General features: G+C 38.8%; 1 protein-coding gene across 4 annotated transcripts in view; it reads left to right on the top strand.

The window, feature by feature from the left end:
* The window catches only part of COP1 (COP1 E3 ubiquitin ligase), a 200,083-nt gene that overhangs the window by 49,615 nt on the left and 126,201 nt on the right, over nucleotides 1–24,267 (top strand). For all 4 annotated transcript variants that reach the window (XM_050963165.1, XM_050963166.1, XM_050963164.1 and 1 more), the window contains exons 9-11: nucleotides 2,973–3,030; nucleotides 8,662–8,776; nucleotides 18,357–18,492. In XM_050963165.1, coding sequence (XP_050819122.1) covers nucleotides 2,973–3,030; nucleotides 8,662–8,776; nucleotides 18,357–18,492 — 309 coding nt within the window. The remainder of the gene's footprint in view (nucleotides 1–2,972; nucleotides 3,031–8,661; nucleotides 8,777–18,356; nucleotides 18,493–24,267) is intronic.

The raw sequence follows: 24,267 nt of genomic DNA, 5'->3' as shown, positions 1-24,267 counted from the left end.
CTGATTCAGTAGTCTACTCCAATACTCTGGTTTTTCGTTTTTTCCCCTCCCTACTTGAATATCTCCAGACCCTGTTTAAAGACCAGTTCAACTGTTTTCTCTATTTTTCACATTTGCCTCTTAGTCGTCATAAGCAATTATCACTTTTTTGGCTATGTGCTTTGTATTTCCATCTCATTTATATCCACACTCTTGAAATTTAAAATAATCCTGTATTTTTTGTAGGTGAATACTGCTGTGGGAAAACTCACTGTTCTAACTTTGCTGAATTTGTATTCAGTATGTGTAACTAATGCTGCTTAAAAGAAATCAAAACTTTTTTTGTGTGCACTTCTGCAAGATGTGATGAAACATTGGGGGGTAATGGTACAGTACTTTTTTACAGGATTAGTTTTCTAGTTTTTGTGTATTAGGGAAATACAAACAATTGTGAGGTGGATTAAAAACTAATACTTCTCAATTTCTCTTCACCCTCCCCCAAATAAAACAAACAAACAAACAAAAAAAAACCTAGTGTCTTTTGGTTGGTGAATGATGGGGGGGAAATACACCTCTGGTTTCTGAGGCAGTAGTAGAAAATTTAACCATTCTGTCATGAGTTCCTGGGGAAGAGACCCAATAAAAATTAATTACATGGTTGCCAAAGGTTCATTTTGTTTAAGCAGTATTTTTTGTTCATTGACTCCAGTTCTTTGTCTCAAAATTTGCTCCTTCTTGCTCCAGTTGCCACCCACAGGTTGATGTTTGTTCCCTTTTTTGATCCCAGATTTTATGCCTTTTATAATTAGTGAATGTAGCTGAATTTCTTAATCACAAAAATATTAAAGCCTTTGTTAACAGGACTTCAGATTTAAGGTTTTTATAATCTTTCTTTTTTCAATTATTCAAGTATCTGCAAGTCAGCTTCAGCTAAGAGTGTTACACAAAATTGGCTTAGAATTTGTCAGTGGATAGCAGAATTGTATCTACACTTCTGGAACTCAGATTATATTGCGTTACCAGCACATCTATAGCAAAAATAAGACTAGACACTTTAAGGCTGCTGTTAATTGCATCTGTCCTTGCCTCTAGTAACAGCTTGTTTTCCATTGTTTTCCAGCTGTGCATCTCTCTCCTGCTGTCACTGGCAGGAACTGGTGTATACATTTTCTTAGTTTCTTAGTTTGCCTGCCCCTCATCCCCCATGATTAAAGTTTGTCCCCAAATATGTTTGAAGCAGCATTATTACTTTTTTTCCTCCACAAAGATCTAGTAGAAAATAATTCTTTTCCTAGCAGATGGTTTTTGTTTTTTGCTTGTAGCTTTTCTATTTTGACTGTGCAAGTGTTAAGATATCAGCAGTTGGAGTTCACTTAAAAGTTAACTACAGATGTGTTAAAGTTTTAACATTCTCTTCAACTCAGATTTGCCTCCAGTAGATTTTTAAAACTGATATTGAAGTGAAGTATTAAAGCCAAATTACAAGTATTTTGGCTTTCTAGATTTACAGCTTGTGGAAATGCGCTTAATGCTATGTCGGTAGTCCCATCATGCACTGGAATGTCAGTGTTGGTGATCAGCGCTGGCAACCAGAACCTAAACATAAATCTGTGTAAAATCACTTTTTACAAAACCAAGACCAATAAAAATATTTCCAGTAACCTTATAAAAACTACCTGTTCCTCCAACCTCTTTACCCCCTCCCCGCCCCCCATTAAAACAATCTTCAGTGAGAACAATACTTGTATCTAACATACATTGTAGGTGAGGAAATGAAAGTGAAACTGAATAATCTGTTTCAAGCCACATGAAATAAAATAAACAAGCCAAGAATAGTGGTGAAAGCAAGACTTTCAAAATACTTTTTTACAGTAGATAGACTAAATAATTTTAACATGATAGTATTCTTGTGTGGTAATCTAAAAATACTTTGGGGCAAACAAAAGGCTCATTATTAAGGGGTAGTGGGGAAAGGATTTGTGTATCATATAGAAATAAAATATTACTGGCAAGATTTTCAAGCACTGGTGCCTAAAGTTAGGGTTCTAAATGCTTTAGTTGGCTAAATAATGGTCCTGATTTGCAAAAGTGCTGAACAGTCTGTAGCTCCTACTGAAGTCAGTGGGAGCTGCTGGGTACTCAGGCCATGTAACTGTAGCTCACAAACACACAGTTAGGTGCCTCACTTTAGACAAGCTGTTTTTCAAATCTTGGCTTCAGTCAATGCATGCGGGTGGTCAGCATGATAGGAGCTAACTATAAATAACTATTCTTATAGAGAAGTGGTTTGTTCATTTCCTAGCCTCTGGGGAAAAAAAAAGTCCAAAAGAGGCAAACTCTGCATCTTATCTCAAAATGAAAAGTACGCAAAACTGGAAAATAGCATGCCATAGGAATGTTTCTGAGCTGTAATTCTGGACATCAACTTAGAGATCTGTTCTTCACAACTCAAATACCAGGGGTTTTTTTTTTGAGTGGGTTTTTTTTTGGGGGGTGGGGGGGAGTAGGTCAGACACTTCAAGAGATTATCTCTCTAATATTAAGGTGACTGGGACAGTAATATTTTTCCAAACTAGCTTTTTGACTGTTCCCTTCACATCACTGTCTTGGACCCCATGAAATACCAGTAACTTCCTTTAGGAAGGAAGGGATACCTACACAATAATTTTTTAATAGCAGTGTGTAGAAGGTGTGCTTTACACTGCATGATTTAAATACAGGACCAGTCTGTCCTGAAATTTTGTTTGTAACACTATCACACTTGACTGTACTTGGATAGAAGTGTGTTTAACAGTAATTTAGAATTTCTTGTAGACATAAGACATATCCTCATTTTGTATATTTAAAAAGGCTTATGTTTCATGCCTACAGAATGAATTTCAAACACAATCTTGCTGCAGGATGAAATAGGAAAAGTAAGTAGGTTGAAAACGATAAAGAATGAGTGCATAGTGATTGATTTTAAGCAGGCTCTGTTTCTCTTGGTTTTACAGTAATATTATCGATTCCACGGAGTACAGCCAGCCTCCAGGATTCAGTGGCAGTTCTCAGGTAAGATAATACATATGTCTAGAGAGAGGGACAAAGGCCAGAGATTGTTTGCAATCTCCAAGACATTGGCCAAACTGGCTCTTATAAATCTGAATCCTTAAATAGTCACCTAGTTATCTGTGGCAGAGACTAAACTTTAGGAATAATTGCATATGCTCATGAATCAGATCATATTTAGGTATATGCTGTCTGCAGAGAGAAATGGTACCATAAATTTTAGGTACCTGACTTCATTTCTAAAGTTGATTTTTCTTGTGACTGTATTAGATAGGGGAATCAGTTTGAAGCCTCATTTCTCATTGCTGGAAACTGTATAGTATGTAAGAGTTCTCTGTGTAACTTTAGTGTGCAGCAGCAGGGTTCACGTGGCGATGTAATGTACAGATAAAAATGCTTTTGAAACTTAAGTTTTAGAGCTGGCTATGGATACATTGTAATAAGAATCTGGACACTGCATTTCTGTAGCATATTTTGTAGTAAAATCAGTTGGCAGTTAGTAAATGGATAGAGTAAGTTCTCTTTTTTTTCTGAGACATTTTGTGGCTGTTATTGGTAGCTAGATACCAAGGTGATTGACTCTGTATAAATGCCTTTTATCTATTTGGTTTTAAAGGGCGTATAAAATACGGATGGAGAGTTTATGTACAAAACTCTAATCTGGCATATTCTTCATTTGTTGCTGTCCATGGACGCTACTTGTTTTAATACTTTATTTTCTTCTTTGAAATAGAAAGGAACAGCATAATTCTACCACCTCCTCCTCCTACCCCCAACCCAAGATAGGTTTTCCTGTCACTCTGGATAGCAGCCTATTAACACGAAAATCATATATACTGAAGTCTGCTTTCTCTAGAACAGATTGTTAATTGAATTTTAATATATTTTTGTATTAGGAATCTAGAAATAATTCTTAATGTTAAGAAACATTTAGTTTAATTTTCTTTTGCACAAGAAATCTCCAGTGAAAATAGTCCATATGAATATAAACTGAGTTGCATTTTTTGTTAATGATCACTCATGGTAAAATCAGATATTAGCTAATACTGGAAGCAAGACACTAGGTCAAAATGAACCATCCAGCTCCTTTCACACCTTAATTTTAGCATTGCACTGCTGACCAATGTTCTTCTAGGGTAACTAGTTTATTATTTCCAGCCTAGATTTCGTATTCAGAGGCTGGATCACAAGAAAAAGGCATTTGGGACCTTTGGAGAGTTGCCTACCATATGACCTGAGAGTTTGGATAAACTATCGTAGCCTCTAATAATTTTCATTTTCTGCATAGAAATGAGCTTGTGTGTTGGTCTTCTGACTGAGGTTTATCCCCAGTAGGGTTAATGTTTTAAGGTCTGGCTTCTTCCCCTAACTTCTTATAGTTATCTCATTAATAAGAGAGGTTAAAATACTTTGTAGGCTTCATATGAAAACTTACTTCAATACTTCAGGTATTTGAAATCATTATGGTGCTTTTCTGTATTTCCTGTGGATAGGAGATACCATGGGACTGCTGTCACTAGATTGACAGTTGTTTCTAATGGTACTTACTTTGGGATGAACTGTGGGAGGCGAGGTGCTGACAATTTTTGCTAGTGTGATGCTCCAAACTACTATCCTCATCTAGAGGATCCTAAATGGTTCCTTAGTTTTCATAACTTAGTGAGCAGCCAAATAAAGTGCAAAACACCTGCATGGGCTTTATTATAGAGGAAAAAAGTCTTCCTGTAGGGCAGTGGTTCTCAATCTTTCCAAACTCCTGTATCCCTTTCAGGAGTCTGATTTGTCCTGGATACCCCAAGTTTCACCTCACTTAAAAACTACTTGCTTACAAAATCAGACATAAGTATCACAGGACACTTTTACTGAAAAATTGTTTAGTTTCTCATTTTTACCATATTATAAAATAAATTAATTGGAATAGAAATAGTGTACTTACATTTCAGTGTATAGTATATAGAACAGTATAAACACGTCATTGTTGCAAACTAAAAATTCATACGCTGATTTTGCTAGTGCTGTTTATGTAGCCTATTGTAAAACTAGGCAAATATCTAGATGAGTTTATGTACCCCATGGAAGACCTCTGTGTACCGCCAGAGGTACATGTACCTCTGGCTGAGATCCACTGCTCTATGGCTCCCACAAACCCTAGCAGGGCTTTAGCCAGTCCAACCTCAAGCTGTATATAGCCGTGACACACTTCAATCAGGTCCCAATGTAAAGAGAAAAATACAGGTTCTAAGCCAGTGGCTCTCAAACTTTTTTTTTTTTACTAGTGACCCCTTTCAAATAGCAAGCCTGAGTGTGACACCCACTCCCTTATACATTGAAAACACTTTTTTATATATTTAATATCATTATAAATGCTGGAGGCAAAGCAGGGTTTGGGATGGAGGTTGACAACTTGCGACCCCCCCATCTAATAACCTTGTGACCCCCTGAGGGGTCCCAATCCCCAGTTTGAGAACTCCTCCAGCAGTAAGTGTTGAATTCAACATCTCGTCATTGTGTTTGGACCTTTGGTCTCAGAGCATTCCCCCTAAACCTTTTCTTCTTTGGCAGGAAGAAGCAAGATTTTGCTTTTTTCTCCCTTGGGCCAGCTGCTTGCTTGTCTCTCACTCTCTTACCCCCTTTTCCCCTTTCCAGTGTTGCTTAGGAACAGATTGAGTAGCCAAGGAGCAGGCTTCCTTGCCTGGAAGCTTGATAGTGCTTCATTAGAGTAGGCACAATTGAGCATTTAGCTGATCAAGACAGGTTAATGCAGACTGATTCCCAGCACAACTCAGTTTGCCAAGTCTGAGACCTATTGAAGTGGAATTTGGCTCTTAAGATCTAGTAATAGCTGTGCTAATTATATTAACTACTTAGCATGTGATTGATTTAATCTCAGTACAGACTGGAACCACCTAGAAGATCTAGGTTTAGGTTATATTGCTCATCCTATTCCAGGCAGTTGTCAAGCTGAAACTGAAGTGATTGCTCATTGCTGTTTGCAGTCATCTTCAGCTATGATAGGCACAATTTGCTGAGGCTAAAGCAGTTGCAGCCTGGTTCATGTAATTAACATAAAGACGGTATTAGCATGTACCGTTCAGTATTTGTAAAGTTGTCATGTGTAGTTCATTGTCAAAACTACAGTGAATTAGAGATGCTTAATGTCAGGTGCATTTGGCATAAAGCTGATCTGCTGTCAGTGTAAAATGAGTACCTACAAGATATGTGCAATCAGCATGAAATGGAAGTTGTGAACTTACGGTTTAACCAGTCAATATACAGTCAGGGATCTTACATGATGGGTAGTCCTTGAGGTTGTCATTGCTTTAGTTTGTTTCAAGTTACTTGTTCATACAGTGTACTCTTCATAACATGTATTCCTTTAATTCAACTTAATTACATCCTTGTTGGCTTCTTGCTGGTTGTAATGTGAGTGACTTCTTGTTGTTCCTGAACTGAGAGTAAATTGCTAATTATGCAAGCAAGGAGCATGTTGGATGTGTTAAATTCTTAGGCTGAAATCCTGGCACCTTTGAAGTGAGTGGCAATGCTCACATTGAGTTCATAGACTAAACCTCATAGACTAAACGTCTGTTAGGCCATGGCTACACTAGAGAGTTGCAGCGCTGGTGAGGGGGTTACAGCGCTGCAACTTAGGATGTGGCCACACTTGCAAAGCACGGCCAGCGCTGCAACTCCCTGGTTGCAGCGCTGGCTGTACACCTGGTCGAGCCTCGGGTGTAGGGATTCCAGCGCTGGTCAGCAAGTGTGGACGCCCACCAGCGCTTTTATTGACCTCTGGGCTATAAGGAGGTATCCCAGAATTCCTGTCCACAACAAACCGGAAGAAAGGGAGAGCTCGGAGTTCAGCCAAACTGCTTATTTAAAAAACACACACAGCTCCTGTTTGCTGAGCGAGCGGAGGCAGGCAGGGGAATTACTTTGGAATGTTCACAGCTGTTTGCTTGAAGAGAGAAACAGCACTCCCACACGGCAGGGGAGGAGGGGGAAGTCCGTATTGAGCAGTTGCTGATCTGGTCTGACGGGTATTTAGAAGTACATAATTTGCATTTAGTGAATGAGAGAGGAGTGGGGGAAGGGAGTTAGAACTTTTAAAATGATTGAAGGTAGGCACAGTCCTTAGAACTTGGAAGGCAGGGAGCTGAGAACAGTGTCAACTCCAAAAATCCATTCTGTCTGTCTCCTCCACGCTCCCTGTCACATTCCATTCCACCCCACCCCCCTCTTTTGAAAAGCACGTTGCAACCACTTGAATGCTGGGATAGCTGCCCACAATGCACCACTCCCAACAGCGCTGCAAGTGCTGCAAATGTGGCCACACTGCAGCGCTGGTAGCTGTCAGTGTGGCCACAATGCAGCGCTGGCCCTACACAGCTGTATGAACACAGCTGTAACTACCAGCGCTGCAAAACTGTAAGTGTAGACATGGCCTTAGTCTATAAGGTGCCACAGGATTCTTTGCTGCTTTTACAGATCTAGACTAACACGGCTACCCCTCTGATCATTGAGTTCAGTGTAGCCAGGATTTCACACTTGGTTTGCGTATTCTCATGTGATAAATCTTTTTGTGCACCACCAGTGCTACTGCTAATGACTCTCAGTAGGGATTGTTGTAGTGCCTGGGAGCCGTAGTCATGGACCAGGACCCCGTTGTGCTAGTCTCTGTACAAACACAGAACAAGAAGACTGTTCCTGCCCATGTATGTTTGAGTTTTTATATCTGTTTTTTTTTTGTCTGGCTATAATGGGGTGAAGTTTTTATATGTAAGCTTATCTTTTTATAAGATCAAGTAAAGAGAATGTAACTCATATAGCAGAGAAATTGCCTGTTTTTTTTCTTAGCAGTAATACAAATATATGAGGGGAGCAAGAGAGATTCTTTCTTTTCTCCTACTCCTTCAGTGGTGGGGGTAGTTTATAAACATTTATTTTAAAAAATTTTCAGACCTCCTCTCTCCCCTCAGTTTTTTTAAATTGGTGGTGAGGTATGGGAGGTGCCTTTGTGAAGTTTTCCAGACTTCATATGCAATGAACTTGATTGTTCTTTAGTAGACAGACTCCCACACTCTATCTGCTTGTCATTTTAAAATAAAATAGAATTACTACTTGTTCTTCTAAGATAGTTTTAAAAAGCCCTCTTGCCCAGCCATCTCTTCTGGTCATCTGAGTGTTGATTCTTGCACATTTTGTCTTGTTTTAAAAGGAGCTGATAGTTGAGAGAAGTTTTGATACTGTGTCCCCTAGATCCATGAGTGACATGATCTGTGACCCTCCCTCCTTCCCCCCTTTGCAAGGATTTTGTTGTTTTTGTTTTGTTGTTGGCTTCTGAATCTCATACCTGAAGCTGAAGCCCATGAGTTATCAAATTATAATTACTACCTTCAGAAAATAAGAATTACAGGTATGTGACTGACTTTCTCGTCAGTAAAATAACCAGATGTGACGAGAAATCCATAAGAGGCAGATACATGTGGAAACAAGGCCTTTGATCTTTTTCCAGATTCATAACCTCTTAAAAATAAAAGGGCATGTCTGTACATTTTGCCCAAATGTATACAAAATCGGTAAAGCCAGGCCTGGACCCCTCTTCTGAATAATTATTTCTTGTTCTCCACTCAGACTAAAAAACAGCCATGGTATAACAGCACATTGGCATCAAGGCGGAAGAGGCTTACAGCTCATTTTGAGGACTTGGAGCAGTGCTATTTTTCTACCAGGATGACTCGTGTATCAGGTATGTTTCTTTTGCATTAATGAATTTGGAGCTGAATTTCTGAGGTTCTTCCAGTTGCCTGTATCAGAGTAAGTAGTATCAGAGGGGTAGCCGTGTTAGTCTGGGTCTGTAAAATCAGCAGAAAGTCCTGTGGCACCTTATAGACTAATAGACATATTGGAGCATGAGCTTTCGGATGCATCTGATGAAGTGGGTATTCACCCACAAAAGCTCATGCTCCAATGCGTCTGTTAGCCTATAAGGTGCCACAGGACTCTTTGCTGCTTTTACTGTCTTAAGTACTTGGATCACAGAAATTGACTGGCTTTTGAGAGCACATCTCACTTCTCCCCTCCAAGTTCTGTATGCACATACACCTGAGCTGACTGGCAGAACCTCATCTTTTGTCCAGTCTTGGATTGTTGTTGTGTGCTTTTTTTTCTTTTTTTTTTTTTTTTTTTTTTAAAATCAAAGAAATATGTTCTTGGCATTTTAGAAGAGATACAAGCGGGTATATTTACAAAGGCAGTGCATGAAATATATGTACAACAATCCTCCTGAAGAACAATAGGACTTTTGTCTGTACCTAGTACATCCCTTTAAAAATATACTGAGGCATAAAAAGGGTTTGAGATACCATTGTGAAGAGCCTTTTCACTCAAACAGGCAGTTGTTGATTACAACTCAAAGGCTATTGAAGGAGATAGGAAGATAACTTGGCATATTCTCCTGTACTTAAAACACAAATGGCACTAGATATGAGCTTTGAAGAATGTTCCAATGCTATGTTCCTTGAGTATATTCTCTGGATTTAACATTCTCTCTTTTTGAATGGAAAGAGGCCTTGGATTTTACTCTCTGTAAAAAGTCTGTTTTATTACATAGGATACCTTATGGGCAGACCAGATCATGGGGCAAAATGCTGTGAAAGCTTGATGTTCAAATTATTTGCAGAGGGTGGGTGGGTGTGTGTGTGTGTGTGTGTTGAGCGTCTCAAACTTGTTCACAGTGTGGACAATGTTTTAAATACAAATTGTCCTGTGGCAACAGAAACCCTTTTATTCACATTTGCTTGGGAAACATCTCCTGTCATTTACAACTGCATAATATCTTTTTGGTAAGAACAGTTGCTTCCATAAAAAAGTAATTATTACCTCAGTCTGTAGTGCATTGAAAATAAAATTTAGCAGCTGGAAAAAGAGGAGGAGCTTGTGAGCAGCCAGCTTTCCACAAACCTTCAGCAAGTGTTCTGTAGGCTGTAGTAATCCACACAAATTGTGAGAAACTCTAGTATATAGATTATCTTGGGAGAATTTTGTGCAATGCAGAATTAGCACTGCTGGCTGCCAGTAGGGGCCACTGAACCTGCCAGAGCCCAGTTCCCCAGCTCGGAAATAGAAGATGCTGCCAGGGGGAGGAAGTATTTTGAAATAAATTATCAAAATAATTGAAACTGGCATGATTATATAGTTTGTTTTTAACACTATGCAGAATTTTTGACAATATGCAGAATTTTGCAGATTTTTTTTGTGCAGAGTTCTCCCAGAAGTAATAGATACCTCCAGGAAACAATGTATAAGTGTATGATAAAATACAATATTTCCTCACCCATTGTGCAGTGAAAATAGTACCATCAGTCCTCACATGAGAAATTCTCTTCAGAATTTGAAACTGCAAATGTTTTATCTGATTAACAGAACATCCGCAGGTGTTCTAAAATATAACATTAGCCACACTTTGTGTGGAGGATTACAAGATAAAAGGGGCACAGTTCCCCCAATCAGAGAAAAATCTGTGGCATTCGTTTAGCCTTTTCCCCTCTTTTGGATTTCACTCATGCATTTCAGTGCATTCTGAGTACAAGATCTCTGTGTATCACTATTTTTTTGTTTTTGGAAGTTGGCTCTTTGAATATATGGAGTTTTAGATGTATTTGAGGTAAGACGTATCCCTATAACTTTCATAGCAGGAGATCACAAATAAGCTTGCTTTATACATTAATTTGGAGTACGTTTAAATTATTTTCTGCTTCAGTAGAAAATACATTATGATAGCTTCAGGGTGGGTTTGATTTAAATCATTAGTCAGGAAGATTAAATGTAATCATGGATTTCTACATAAAAGTGCATTCTTGTTGGTTGTTATAATCTTAATACATATTCTCCACAACTTGGAGAAATGAAGGTTTCATTTTTAGAAGGTGCACACTATACATTTTTGAAGTGATTTACTTTGAAAACTTTTTAGATTAGTTTCACAGCTTATCAGAAAATGAATGATTGGTTATTTCATTTACCAAAGGTAATTGAAGCAGATATCCAGTTCAACAGGTTAATCATTAATATTTGGAGGATTTTCTTGCCATGCTGTATTAGGAGGAGAACATCACCAGACAGACATTTTAAATTGTTTTATTTAACTAAAACATCATCATTAGGTATTCTGGATTTTTCTTCTTCAACAGCAAACATATAATATTTTAACAAAACAAGCGCATGAATTTTTTAATTTAAACATTCAAGTTTTTTAAAATCAGGTTTGTTTTTGTTAAAAATTGTGTTAACTAAAATAGTTACATGAAATATATATATTTTTAAAAATAAAAATTAAATCAACTGTGTCCACCAGGTCAACATGATAACTTAAAATAGTGGCATTTGCAGCTAATACAGTAGTCTTCACCTTCATTTTCCTGTTTGTTCATAATCTGGAAAAGAAAAACAAGCTTTCCTGCTTTCTCAAGTCCCAAACAATTGCTCAATTTGGAATTAATTAGTACAAAGGAAGAAAATATTCTTTCTACACCAGCAGAAGCAGCTACTGTTAAAAGTGAGATTGTCACTTCAACAGTCTCTGAATCCAAGTGCTTAAGTGATTTCCACCAGTTCACTGGTGTGACTTTCTTTAAAACATCATCAGCAAACATATTTCTTGAATGGTTCACCCTTAGCTCTGAAGTTTTAAAGTTTACATTATGGAGGGAGGATTGCTGGATGTCCATGTCATAGCCTACTCTTCTTCTTCAGCAGTTAAGGTTTGACCCTGGTACTGAGTATTGAGAATATTTGCAAGAAAATGAGCTGGAGATAGCACTTGCCCCATTCATTTTTCTAAAGCTTGTAATTTAGCTCTGTCATTGCATATTTCTCTTTTTAAGACCTCACGCAGTTCCTTCCAAATTTCAACAGCATCAGCAATAAAAGAGCTATTTCCCTGCATTTTGTTCAAGGCTACAGAAATAGGCCTCAGGGTACTCAGCATGTGTTCAACATTTCTCTTAAGCCCAATGTTGAGAATTTTGACTATGACAGTGCCATCCATTTTTTCATGATTTTGTTCTCAAACGGTCATCAGATTAGGCCAGTTCTTGATATAGTGCTCAAAACAGTCCACTACTGAGTTCCATCGCACGTCTTGTGGGAGAGTTAGCTTGGTTTCTCTCTCTTTTCAAAGCAGCTGCTGCAAAGTGGTTGTTACAGAAGTATTTTGTAATTTCAACAACATTAGCCTTTATTTCTGGAACACTGAAGTCTTTGTGTAAGAGCACTGCAGCTATATGTTAATTGCTTGTGACTCTCTTCACTCCTAAGAAGTTTCTTCTCATCTTGAATATAGTTGCAGCATTGTCTGTGACCAAGCTGCGTACTAAACATTTGAATTTTTTTCCTCGAGTTTGTTATAGCTTTTACTGCTACTTCTTGTAAGTATTCTGCTGTGTGTGCATTTCCTGATGTATCAATTGTTTCTGTAAGGAAGACATTCCCTTCTTCTGTTGTCACACAAGCACATAGATCAGGATCATTGTGGACATTGCTCCACCCATCAAGACTAGAGGGTAAAATTATTAACCTGAAACCTTTTGCACACTGCTCAATTTCTCTTTCATACACTTTATCCAGCAATTTGCCTGCAACATCTGCTTTGTTGGGTGGACTATATCCTGGTCTTAATGACTGAACCATGTTAGTGAAGTGTGAGTTTTCAGTTATATGGAAAGGAGAGTTTGTTGCATAAACAAACCGGGCAATTTTTTTATCAATTACCTCTTTTTGTAATCTGCTAGTTCTTATCACAAACTTATCTATGGCTGTTTCTGTATGATGTGTTTTTTTTTTTTTTCTTTTTGCTACAGGTGATATACTGTGGCTATGTGACATACATGATGTGACTGAAACACTGTCATTGTCAGAACTCCGAAACCATAGAAAATGATTATCTTGAAAGTAGATAGTCTTCAGAATCCTGTATGTTGAGGATGGATTCTCCTAAACAAAATAATGGAATCACAGAATATCAGGGTTGGAAGGGACCTCAGGAGGTCATCTAGTCCAACCCCCTGTTCAAAGCAGGACCAATCCCCAGACAGATTTGTTTTTGCCTTAGATCCCTAAATGGCGCCCTCAAGGATTGAACTCACAATCCTGGGTCTAGCAGGCCAATGCTCAAACTGCTGAGCTATCCCTCCCCCCCTAAAATAAGTCAGTGCAGTTATTTAATTATTACCATACTGCTCATTTAGTAATATTCATTGCATTCACTGACACTCAGTACACCTCTACCCCAGTATAACGTGACCTGATATAACACGAATTTGGATATAACATGGTAAAGCAGTGCTCCGGGGGGTGGGATCAAAGCAAGTTCGATATAACGTGGTGCGACAGGGTCAAGCCAGATGGCTACAAAAGAGTGGTTGAAGGTAGATACATTTGGTCCCTTTTCCCTGGGTTAGATAACGGGGACTATTCCAGAACACTCAGTAACTTTCTAGAACTAATTAAGGCAGGCAGGCTAATTAGGACACCTGTAGCCAATTGGGAAGTTACTAGAATTAATTAAGGCTAATCAGGACACCTGGTATAAAAAGGCTCTCACTCCAGTTAGTGAGGTGTGCGTAAGGAGCTGGGAGAGGACGTGCTGCCGGAGGACTGAGGAGTACAAGCGTTAACAGACATCAAGAGGAAGGTCCTGTGGTGAGGACAAAGAAGGTATTGGGAGGAGGCCATGGGGAAGTAGCCCAGGGAATTGCAGCTGTCATGTAGCTGTTCGAGAAGGCACTCTAGACAGCTGCAGTCCACAGGGCCCTGGGCTGGCACCAGGGGTAGTGGGCGGGCCCGGGTTTCCCCCCAAAACCCCCCAACTCCTGATCCAACACAGGAAGATCTCTGAGGCTAGCAAAATCCGCCAGTAAGCGCAGAACCCACCAAGGTAGAGGAGGAACTTTATCATAGCGGTTTCACCTATAATGCGGTAAGATTTTTTGGCTCCCGAGGACAGCGTTATATTGGGGTGGAGATGTACTACTTTAAAGGTGAAATTGTAAAAGAAAGATCTACCTATTTCAGCTATTTTTTTTTCACAACTGCATGTAAGATGATAGTACCATAGAATAACAATTATTTTTTGCTCAAACATGAGAATTCAAGAATAGTCCAGAAGGAAGACAGGCAGTCCTTAAGAAAGAAGTGCGAAATAAAAAAGTTCACCAACCTGAAGATCCTGCATGTTAAGACATATTCCTTTCATCATCTTCAATGCAGCTTCCTCCTGAGAAGGAACACGTCTCATCATGATGCTTCATTCGGGCAACTAAGCCTTGCATTTCTTTTTTGCACTGTTTGCATTTTGCACGCATGCCTGTCTTACCCACAGGTAGAGGAACTTCATTAAAATATTCCCAAACTCTCTCTTTTATGGACTGCTGCCATTATAGGTTTTCCCTTCTAGTGAGAGAATGGTATGGTAGATCTCAAATCAATGAAGGCTATGCTCAGAAAGACCTCAAGACTTCTGGGATATGCTGCTCAGTTTTTTGCTTTTGTTTCTCTTGCCTGTTCCTCCCTTCTCACACTTATCTCCAAACTTCTCCTTGTCCAGATCTATTCTACCCCCAACAATCTTCTATTCAATGAACTTTTTGAAACTGTGCACTTTTAGAAAGAGGTAAGGGATTGACACAAATTTGCAGAGGGACAATAGAGTTGAGGTCTGCTATTTCTCACCTCCTATATATGAATTTATTTATTTAAAAACATTTTTCCTGTAAAGTGCAAAACTAAGCATCTCTAATGGTATCTTCTTGACTGAACACTGAGTCCCATTGGATAGATAGAAAGATTAACCTAAATAATCTATACAGAAGCTCCTGGAACCCCATAAAATTGGGTCCATAATCCATGAACTATTGGAACTCATTTACAAAACTTTTCTTAAACATTACATGAATATATTGCCTCGGACTATAGAATTAGAATGTATAATCCTTATTCCATGATAAGATACATTATAGTTCAAAGATCAAAATTAAAACCATCTTTAGATAGGATTTTCCTCAAAGCATTTTATTAAAAAAATCCGATTTTAAATTAAAAATAACTTCTTTTTTTTTTTTAAAGTCATTGATTTTTATCCACCCTGGCTAGCTTCTGTTGCTGCTCCAGTTTAAGAAAAAACAGAACTAGTGCCCTGCAGGAGTCTGCCTGGGAATTTCAGCTGTCTGATAAGTCTGATGTGAATTTTGGCTGGTGACAAAGGGATGTGTGAGGTGCATGACTCCCTATGGAAATTAAAATAGTTGGCGACATGGAGTGCTTGGGTCAGAGCCATGACTGGTATCTGAGCCAGCTGTAGAACTGGCATGAGGTGGTGATGTGCTTTGTGGGGAGACCTGGGATAGTAGAAGTATCTATGTGGCAGTGCTTTTTCCCATATGTCAAGGAACAGCAGGAGTTCCCAAGGGTTCCTTTCTTTTAAAAAAATAAATAGTTTAGTTTAATTTCTGCTGCTGATTATTTAAACATCTGTAGTATAAAGAAGTGGTGTACGAACTGACATTTAAAATGAATAGAGAAGCTTTGTGCAAGAGCTTTGACTGTCCTGTAGTTAGAGGTGGTGGTGGTAGGGAGTGGCTTTAATTATGATGTGCCTTTCACTTTGACAGGGGAAACATCTTGAAAAGTAGCATCCCAATTTGCAGGTCTGGGTGTAAAATACATTAGAGAAGAAAGAGGTACATGATCTCTAGATTTGAGGGAAATGGAAGAATAGCTCCTTCTTTGCTTCCACCATTGACTGACACATCAAAACATCTTTCTGAAGACACCCGCTGGTGTACACCTGCTTTCTTCTTCCCATACCTCCTCTCCCTCCAGTAGAATCCCTCACAGAAAAAGTACGGTGCAGGCCCTTGTTTTATTTAAATTGGGACTTTAATCAGAGTGAAAAGAGCAACTGTGAAGGACACTAGAGACACATAGCCAATACCTTCAAACTCTGACTATTAGAGCCTTGCAAATCTGCGGATAGCCACAGACCATTTTTGCAGATCACGGATCGGATGCGGATATGATTTTTGTATTTAGAGCCCTGCAGATATCCGCTTTATGTGTCAGCGGACCATTTTACTGATCAGATGCAGATACAAATTTTGTATCCACGCAGGGCTCTTCTAACCCTGTTTCCTTCTCCCCTTTTTAATATAGACATTAAAATGTCACTCTTAATTACTGACTGTATTTTAAAATGCAGCTGGGATGTAGAGCTGTGATTGAAATGGCCTCTCTTGATATTTAAGGGACAGGAATTTGGGAGAGTGCAGACAGAGTTTTTTTCCCCCTTCTAGTACTTTTCCATGGGCAGTCACTATTATGCTGTCCTTGCTCTCTTCACTCCCACAAAACATTCAGAAAGTTCTGTGAAGGTGAGCTACCCTTTCCCTTTACACCACTGAGCTGTAACTTTTTAATGCTTCATGACATTTTTATTCTCTAAGTATGGTGTTGATATGTACTACTAATAGCTGCTGCACTTCACCCCGAAAGTTACTATATTTGAGTGGTAGGTGACATGTATGGTATGTACCAGCATACTGAATTGTTTGTGAACGGCTTTGGGCTGATGCATGTTCTAGGTGTAAGGGTGGTGATGGTTGTTAGACTCAGTAGTTGAAATTGTTGGTACATCACTGATGCTCAATGCAAAAGTGAGCTTCCTCCTCTTGGGCCTGTTTGAGAAGGCAAAGTATAACTCTTACCAATTCTGGTGGGTATTACAAACCTGAAGGCTATAATCTGAGCCTGTTGGTTTCTGGTACTTGATCATTTTATAAAGGCTAGTTTATCTGTGTGGCACCGCAATAAGTGTTTTCTTCTATGGGAAATCTTAACAACGAAATGATTAAACTCCTCTATTCATAGTGATTACAGTCATGACTCAAGAGGAATTTGGATTTTTCTTTTTTTATTGCTTACTGTATTTTATTAACTTCTATAGTTGCCACTTCCAATTTTCCACCAAATATTTTTCCTGTCATTGTATTTCAAGTTGATTTAATTTTCCCTGACTACAGAAGGACATCATTTTGCAATGAGTTTGTAAGGCAGGCATCTCTGTTTTGTGGGCTTTTCCCCACTCTATTAACTCTCTTGCTTTTGGAGTGAGAGGGAAAATTTTCTATAATTTCTTTGGTATAATAGACTATCTCTTTAGAACATATTGTATTGGGAGATGGAGGAAGATAAATGTGTTTACCTCTATAGCATATTGTAACTACTTATTCTTGATGGTACATAGGTTTGCTTACACTTGTATCAATTTTTGTTTTAAGTAATGGTAATCCGCATCACCCAGGACTTCTGCCTTTACTTAAAATTGGTGGACTTTTACACAAGGGAGGGCATGTTCATGGTTCTTGATAGCAGTTTTTACTGTATTATACTACTTCTATCAGGCCCTGTACCAACTGGAAAGCTCTATAAACCAGCATTTCTAATCTTCATCGAAAATCCAGTTTATAATCCGAATTGGGATGGGGCTAGTAGGCTCCCTACCATTTGGCTCCCGGAAGTGGCAACGTGTCCCTGCTGCTCCTTGGTGGAGGAACGGCCATGAGGAGTTTGGTGTGCAGGAGGGGTTGTGGGGTGCAGGCTCTGGGAGGAAGTTTGGGTGTGGGAAGGGGCTCGGGGCAGGAGGTTGTGGTACGGAAGGGGTTTCGGCGTACTGGATATGGGGAGTGCTCACCTCTGCTCCATCCCAAGTTCCGCTCTGCAGCTCCCATTAGCTGGGAAGCGTGGCCAGTGGGAGCTGCGGGGACGGTGCCTGCAGGAGGAAGCAACGTGCAGAGCTGCCTGCTGCACCTCTGCCTAGGAGCTGCAGGGAAAATCATCACTTTGTGGGGAGCTGCCTGAGGTGAGTGCCCCCTGGATCTGGGACCTCAAAACCTCTCTGCATCCCAATCCCCTGCCCCAATCCCCCTCCCGCATCCAAACACACTCTCTCTCTGTCTCTGTCTCTCTCTACCAGAATTTTTCACTTACCGGCACCCCTCATTCCCCCAGTGTACCAGATGACAAAGCTTTTACTGTAGTCTCTCCTAACATAGTGTTATAGAGACGTATTTTCCACTAAAGTGAACTAGTATTCAGAGGTGTGTGCTGAAGTGAAAAGTCAATTAGTATGTTTGTTGACAAGTGTTCATCCCTAGATGCCTTGCCTAGGAAATGTCATATGACTACTTAAGCCTTAGGATTTTTTGTTAAACTTTTATTTACCTCCCTCTTATTCTTTCTTTTCCATCATCAACAATTCTGCTACCTTTGTCTAGATGACAGCAGAACCACAAGCCAGCTGGATGAATTTCAGGAGTGCCTATCGAAGTTCACTCGCTACAATTCCGTCCGACCTTTGGCAACACTGTCTTATGCTAGCGATCTCTATAATGGCTCCAGCATAGTATCCAGGTAAGAAATGTGGTGCAAGTGAAATACGCGATGCAGTGAGAATGCCAAATAAGACTGAGCACTGAGCTCTTTTCAGTTGCAATGCCATAATCTTGTACTTGTGTATGATTGTGCCCGCCCCCTCAAATGTTTGGTAAACTCATTGGTTGTCATTGACCTATAAACCCTGGACTGCTGCCTTTTTGTAAATTTTACTCTAAGTAGCCTCTGTCAAGACACTGGATTTAAAACCCTTGTGGGACCAGTGAGAATCTTAAATCCCTGTATTGAAAACGAAAGAAGCAGAGGGCTGTAGGAGAGTACCTGTTTAACCTCTTTGCATTAATACATTTTGGTAAATCTTTAAAAAACTGTTTCTAAAGTGACTGCTAATGTCTTTTGTATATTGAAGCCACTATTTAGTCATTGTCAGCAATTTCGCTAAAGAATCTGAGTGTTGCTGTTGTGTTAAAAGTCAGTGGTGGGTATAGCACTAATAGTCACAGTAAAGGGTTAATGGTGTGTTGCAGCCTCACTAAGCCTAAACTTTGCCTAGCATGAGGGAGGTTCTGGTTGAAATCAAAATTCAAAATAATACCATACTACTGAAGGAGTAATTATGGGACTGTGAGCAGAAGATAGCTAGAAATTTCATCAACTGTTGAAAAGTCAATTGGGAAATCTGTTTATGGCAATGGAACCTATATAAATATGAGGATAAAGTCTTGGTGCCTCACAATCTTTAATTTGTGTACAGTAGAACGTCAGAATTATGAACACCTTGGGAATGGAGGTTGTTCGTAATTCTGAAAAGTTTGTAGCTCTGAACAAAATATTATGACTTTTTCAAAAGTTAACAACTGAACATTGACTTAACATAGTTTGAAACTATATTATGTGGAAGAAAAACACTGCTTTTAACCATCTTAATTTAAATAAAACAAGCATGGAAATAGTTTCCTTACCTTGTCAAATCTTTTTTTTTTTATATATTCCCATTATTTTTTAGTAGTTTAACACAGCACCGTACTATAAGGTATTTGCTTTTTTGGTCTCTCCTGCTTGATTGTGTACTTCCGGTTCCAAATATGGTGTGTGGTTGACCGATCAGTTCGTAACTCTGGTATTCGTCATTCTGAGGCTCTACTGTATACTTACAGAACCGTTGTGAGACAGGGAAGTGCTAATTTTACAGATGGAAAACTGAATAACAGATTGAGTTGGCTTACCTGACATCACCCAGGAAATCTATAGTGATACTGTGGAATAGATCTGAGTCCCAGGCTAGTGCCCTAACCACTGGATTGCAAAGATAATCATGGAAATGTAGAGCTGGAATGGACTTGGAGAAGTCACTTAGTTCAGCCCCCTGCACTGGGGCAACAGCAAATATATTTAGACTATCCCTGACCAACATTGTGTCTAACGTTTTCTTAAATCTCCAATGGCAAGGGTTCTGCAGCCTACCTTGGTAACCTGTTTCAGTAGTTAGCACGATTAATCACACTGTTAATAATAGAATACCATTTATTTAAATATTTTTGAGGGTTTTCTACATTTTCAAATATATTGATTTCAGTTACAACACAGAATACAAAGTATGCAGTGCTCACTTTATATTTATTTTTTATTACAAATATTTGCAGTGTAAAAACAAAAGAAATAGTAGATACCCTTAAAAATTATATACGCTTTCAAGGATAATTTGAATGCAGAATTGTTCCAGGTAAATCTTAAATTAGCAGCATCTGTCCTGGCCCTTCTATTTATATCAGTTTGGGAAAGGGAAAAAATGCCAGATGAGTGGCCCAATGGGATTATAGTGAAGATACCAAAGAAAAGAACTCTCAGTGATTGTAATAACTGGTGTGGTATCACACTTTAATCTGTGCTAAGCAAAGTATTGTGTAAGATCATAGTCCAACATATATCGGAGGCAGTTGATAGTGTTCTTAGAAAAGAGCAAGCTGGTTTTTGGAAAGGGTGAGGATGCACAGACCAGATCTTCACTCTGAAACATTATAGAACAGTACTTAGAATGGCAATGGCAACTCTACATAAATTTCATAGACTTTGAGAAGGCTTTTGATAGCATTCACAGGACCAGCCTATGGCCCATTTTGTGGGCATGTGGAATTCCTTTCTGTATAATCAATGTCCTCAAAAGCTTCTATTTCAACTTTAAAAGCAGTGTTGATCACAGTGAGCTCAGTTTTGAAGTCAAAACAGGAGTATGTCAGGGGTGTGTCATGTCTGCAATCCTCTTCAACATTGCCATCGACTGGGTAACGTGGCATACAACAGAAGACATGCCAAGAGGCATTAAATGGACACTCTTCTCATCCCTTGAAGACTTGGACTTTGCAGATGTCACTCTCCCATCACATACCCAACACCGTATACAAGAAAAAACAACTCAACTCAATGTATTCAACCAGCAAATTAGACTGAAAATCAACTGCACTAAGACACAGATCATGACCTTTAATATTTCCTCACCATCACCAGTACAGATAAAGGATTATGTTCTCACCAGTGTAGAAACATTCACATACTTGGGCAGTACCATCAGTCAGAACAAACTCAATAAAGCCAGGAACACCTTCAGGAGCTTAAATAGTCTGGAAAGCATCAAAATACAACACCAAAACCAAACTCTGCGTACTTTCAACACTACTTTATAGTGAAGAATGCTGGGGAATGAGAAAGTATGACATGTCTAAACAGTCTTCATTCCATACAACCTGCCTCAGAAAAATCCTCGGTACCTTTTGGCCCAGAACAATCTCAAACCAAGATCCATTGACACAGTGCAGCCAAGAGGATCTGAGCATCATCATTGCCAGGAGGTGTTGGAGATGGATCGGTCATGTGCTTTAGATGGAAACTGATTCCATCACTAGAGTAGCAATAAGATGGACACCCGAAGGCAGGTGAAGACGGGGCTGCCTGAAAACAACATGGCAAAGAGCTGTGGAAGCTGAGCTGAAAAACCTGCGGCACAGCTGGGGAACCATTGAAAGGCTTGCCAGAAACAGGCAGGAGTGGAGGAGCTTCATCACTGCCCTAAATGCCAGAGGTGTAATAGGAACATGATGATGATGATGATAAATATAAGTACTGTAGTGCAATCTTTTTCATGAAAGTTGAACTTACAAATGTAGAATTTTATGTACAAAAAATAACTGCATTCAAAAATAAAACAAGGTAAAACTTTAGAGCCTACAAGTCTACTTGTTTGTCTGAGCAATTGGCTGAAGTAGGACCAAGTTTGGTTACATTTGCAGGAGATAATGCTGCCCGCTTCTTATTTACAACTTCACCTGAAAGTGAGAACAGGCATTTGCATAACACCGATGTCACAAGATATTTATGTGCCAGATGTGCTAAAGGTTCATATATCCCTTCACGCTTCAACCACCAATTCAAAAATACTATTTCTTTTGTTTATCATTTTTACAGTGCAAATATTTGTAGTAAAAACTAATATTAAGTGGGTACTGTACACTTTGTATTCTGGGTTGTAATAGAAATGAATATATTTGAAAATGTAGAAAAACATCCAAAATATTTAATTTCAATTGGTATTCTATTGTTTAAGTGAGAAATTTTTTTAATCGCAGTTAATTTTTGAGTTAATTGCATGAGTTAACAGCGATTAATTGACAGTTCTATTTTTTTCCATATCCACCTTAAGTCTCTCTTGCTGCAGATTAAGCCTATTACTACTTGTCCTACCTTCAGTGGACATGCAGAACAATTGATCAAAATCTTCTTCATAACAGCTTTGAACATATTTGAAGACTTATCAGGTCCCTTTTCAGTCTTTTTTTTAACCTTTCCTCGGAGGTTTTCTTAAACCTCTTTTATCATTTTTTGTTGCTCCCCCCGGACTCTCTCCAGTTTGTCCTCGTCTTAAAGTGCAGTGCCCCAAACTGGACGTAATACTCCAGCTGTGAGGGCCTCATCAGTGCTAAGTAGAACAGAACCGTTACCTCCCATGTTTTACATGCAGCACTTCTACCCCAGAATATTTGCCTTTTTTTGGAGCTGCATCACATTGTCTCTTGTTCAATTTGCAATCCTCTGTGTCCCAAGATCCTTTTCAGCGATATTACCGCTTAGTCAGTTATTCCTCTTTTTGTTTCTGCATTTGATTTTTTCCTTCCTAAATGTAGTATTTTGCATTTGTCTTTATTGAATTTCATCTTGTTTACTTTAGACAAATTTTCCCATTTATCAAGACATTTAGAATTCGAATCTTGTCCTCCTCCAAAGTTCTTGCAACTGCTTCCACCTTGATTTCATCCACAAATTTTGATAAGCACAATCTTCATTCCTTTATTCAAGTAATAAATGAAAATACTGAATTAGTACTGAACCAAGGACAGATCCCTGCGAGATCCAACTAGGTATGTCCCCCAGTTTGATAATGAACAATTGAAAACTACACTGCAAATCTCTGATAAGTACCTTAGATCAATCTTAATATTTGTTGAAGGCCCCAAGAAACTTTAGATTTTGTGCAAACAAATCATGGTGCATTTTTACTATGCATTATATAACTAGAATGTATAATGGCTAAATTAGCCATGGAGGTCAAAGTACAATTATCACCAATGTGACATACGTTTAACCTGTACTGATTAAGTTCATGGTGGCTGCAGTGAGATGCAGATAGAAATTGTCCTATGGTATAGACAAGTTTCTTTAGCCACTGAGTTCATATTGGATTGGATCTTGCTCTTGTGCCCTTCCTGGGCATTTTGCAAGAATGGTAATTGGTTAGAAAATACTGGAACGGCAATAAAATCTCACTATTTTCTTTGAAGGAATTTTGATTCATGATACAATGACAGTGATGCTTTTAACAGTGTTAAAGCTAAGATTTTTTGGGTCCCCTTTTTACCTATTTCAGACTAGTGCTTAGCTGTTGCTGTTAGATATTGCTGATTTTAGAAATAATAATTTGATCTTACAATTTCATATTTTTCTCCTAGTAGCTCTGATTTAGCAAAGCATGTCAACATGTGTTTAAGTATGTGAGTAGTCCCTTCAAAGCTGAGTTGGGCTGTCAAAGTGCTTAGCTTTTAGTATGTATTTCAATGATTTACTCACATGGATCCTATATTTGAGTAAATATGACAACACCTGAGAAAGTATGTTGCCCCCTGGAAGTCCTGCTGGCTTTCAGGTACTCAAGCTGTTTCTTTTTAAAGTTGAAGCTGCAACCAAGAACAGTATATAGTTCTTTAAAACTCTCCTCAGTAACCCCTAGTTTCTGCCTTTTACTATCCATGTCTCTGTTTCCAACTGATAGAATCTGCAACTTCAGAAAAAATCCATCCAAAGTGGTAATGGGACTCATGTTTTGAAGAGGTGGCAACTCAAGGTGGTAGAAAGGAACAGTTCAGCAGTGACTGGGTGGGTGAAAGTCAGGGGGCTTTTTTCTTAAACGTCAGTGATAAAGGTGATGTGGGATGGGCTGGGGAGAAATGTGTAGTTGAACTCGTCCAATAAGTAGATCCTAAGCTTGCTGTCAGTACATGCTACAGAAAAGCAAATATTGTCCATTTTTTGCAAATATTTACTATCAAGATACTTGTTTTAAGAATACAAGTCTTAAAGCAAGTAAGAATCAAGTAATTTTAATATTAAAAAGTAAAAATATATTTTCACTCTGGTAAATAAGAAATTGATATAAAATAAGCTGTCACAAGTTGGAAGTGTGTGTGTGTGTAATGCCCTTAAAATATTTCTTTGGAGTATGCCCATTGGACTTAAATAACTGCCCTC

The sequence above is a fragment of the Gopherus flavomarginatus genome, chromosome 7 (assembly GCF_025201925.1).
Source record: "Gopherus flavomarginatus isolate rGopFla2 chromosome 7, rGopFla2.mat.asm, whole genome shotgun sequence".
NCBI classification, from domain to species: Eukaryota; Metazoa; Chordata; order Testudines; family Testudinidae; genus Gopherus; species Gopherus flavomarginatus.
This window is presented reverse-complemented; position numbering and strand designations above follow the sequence as displayed.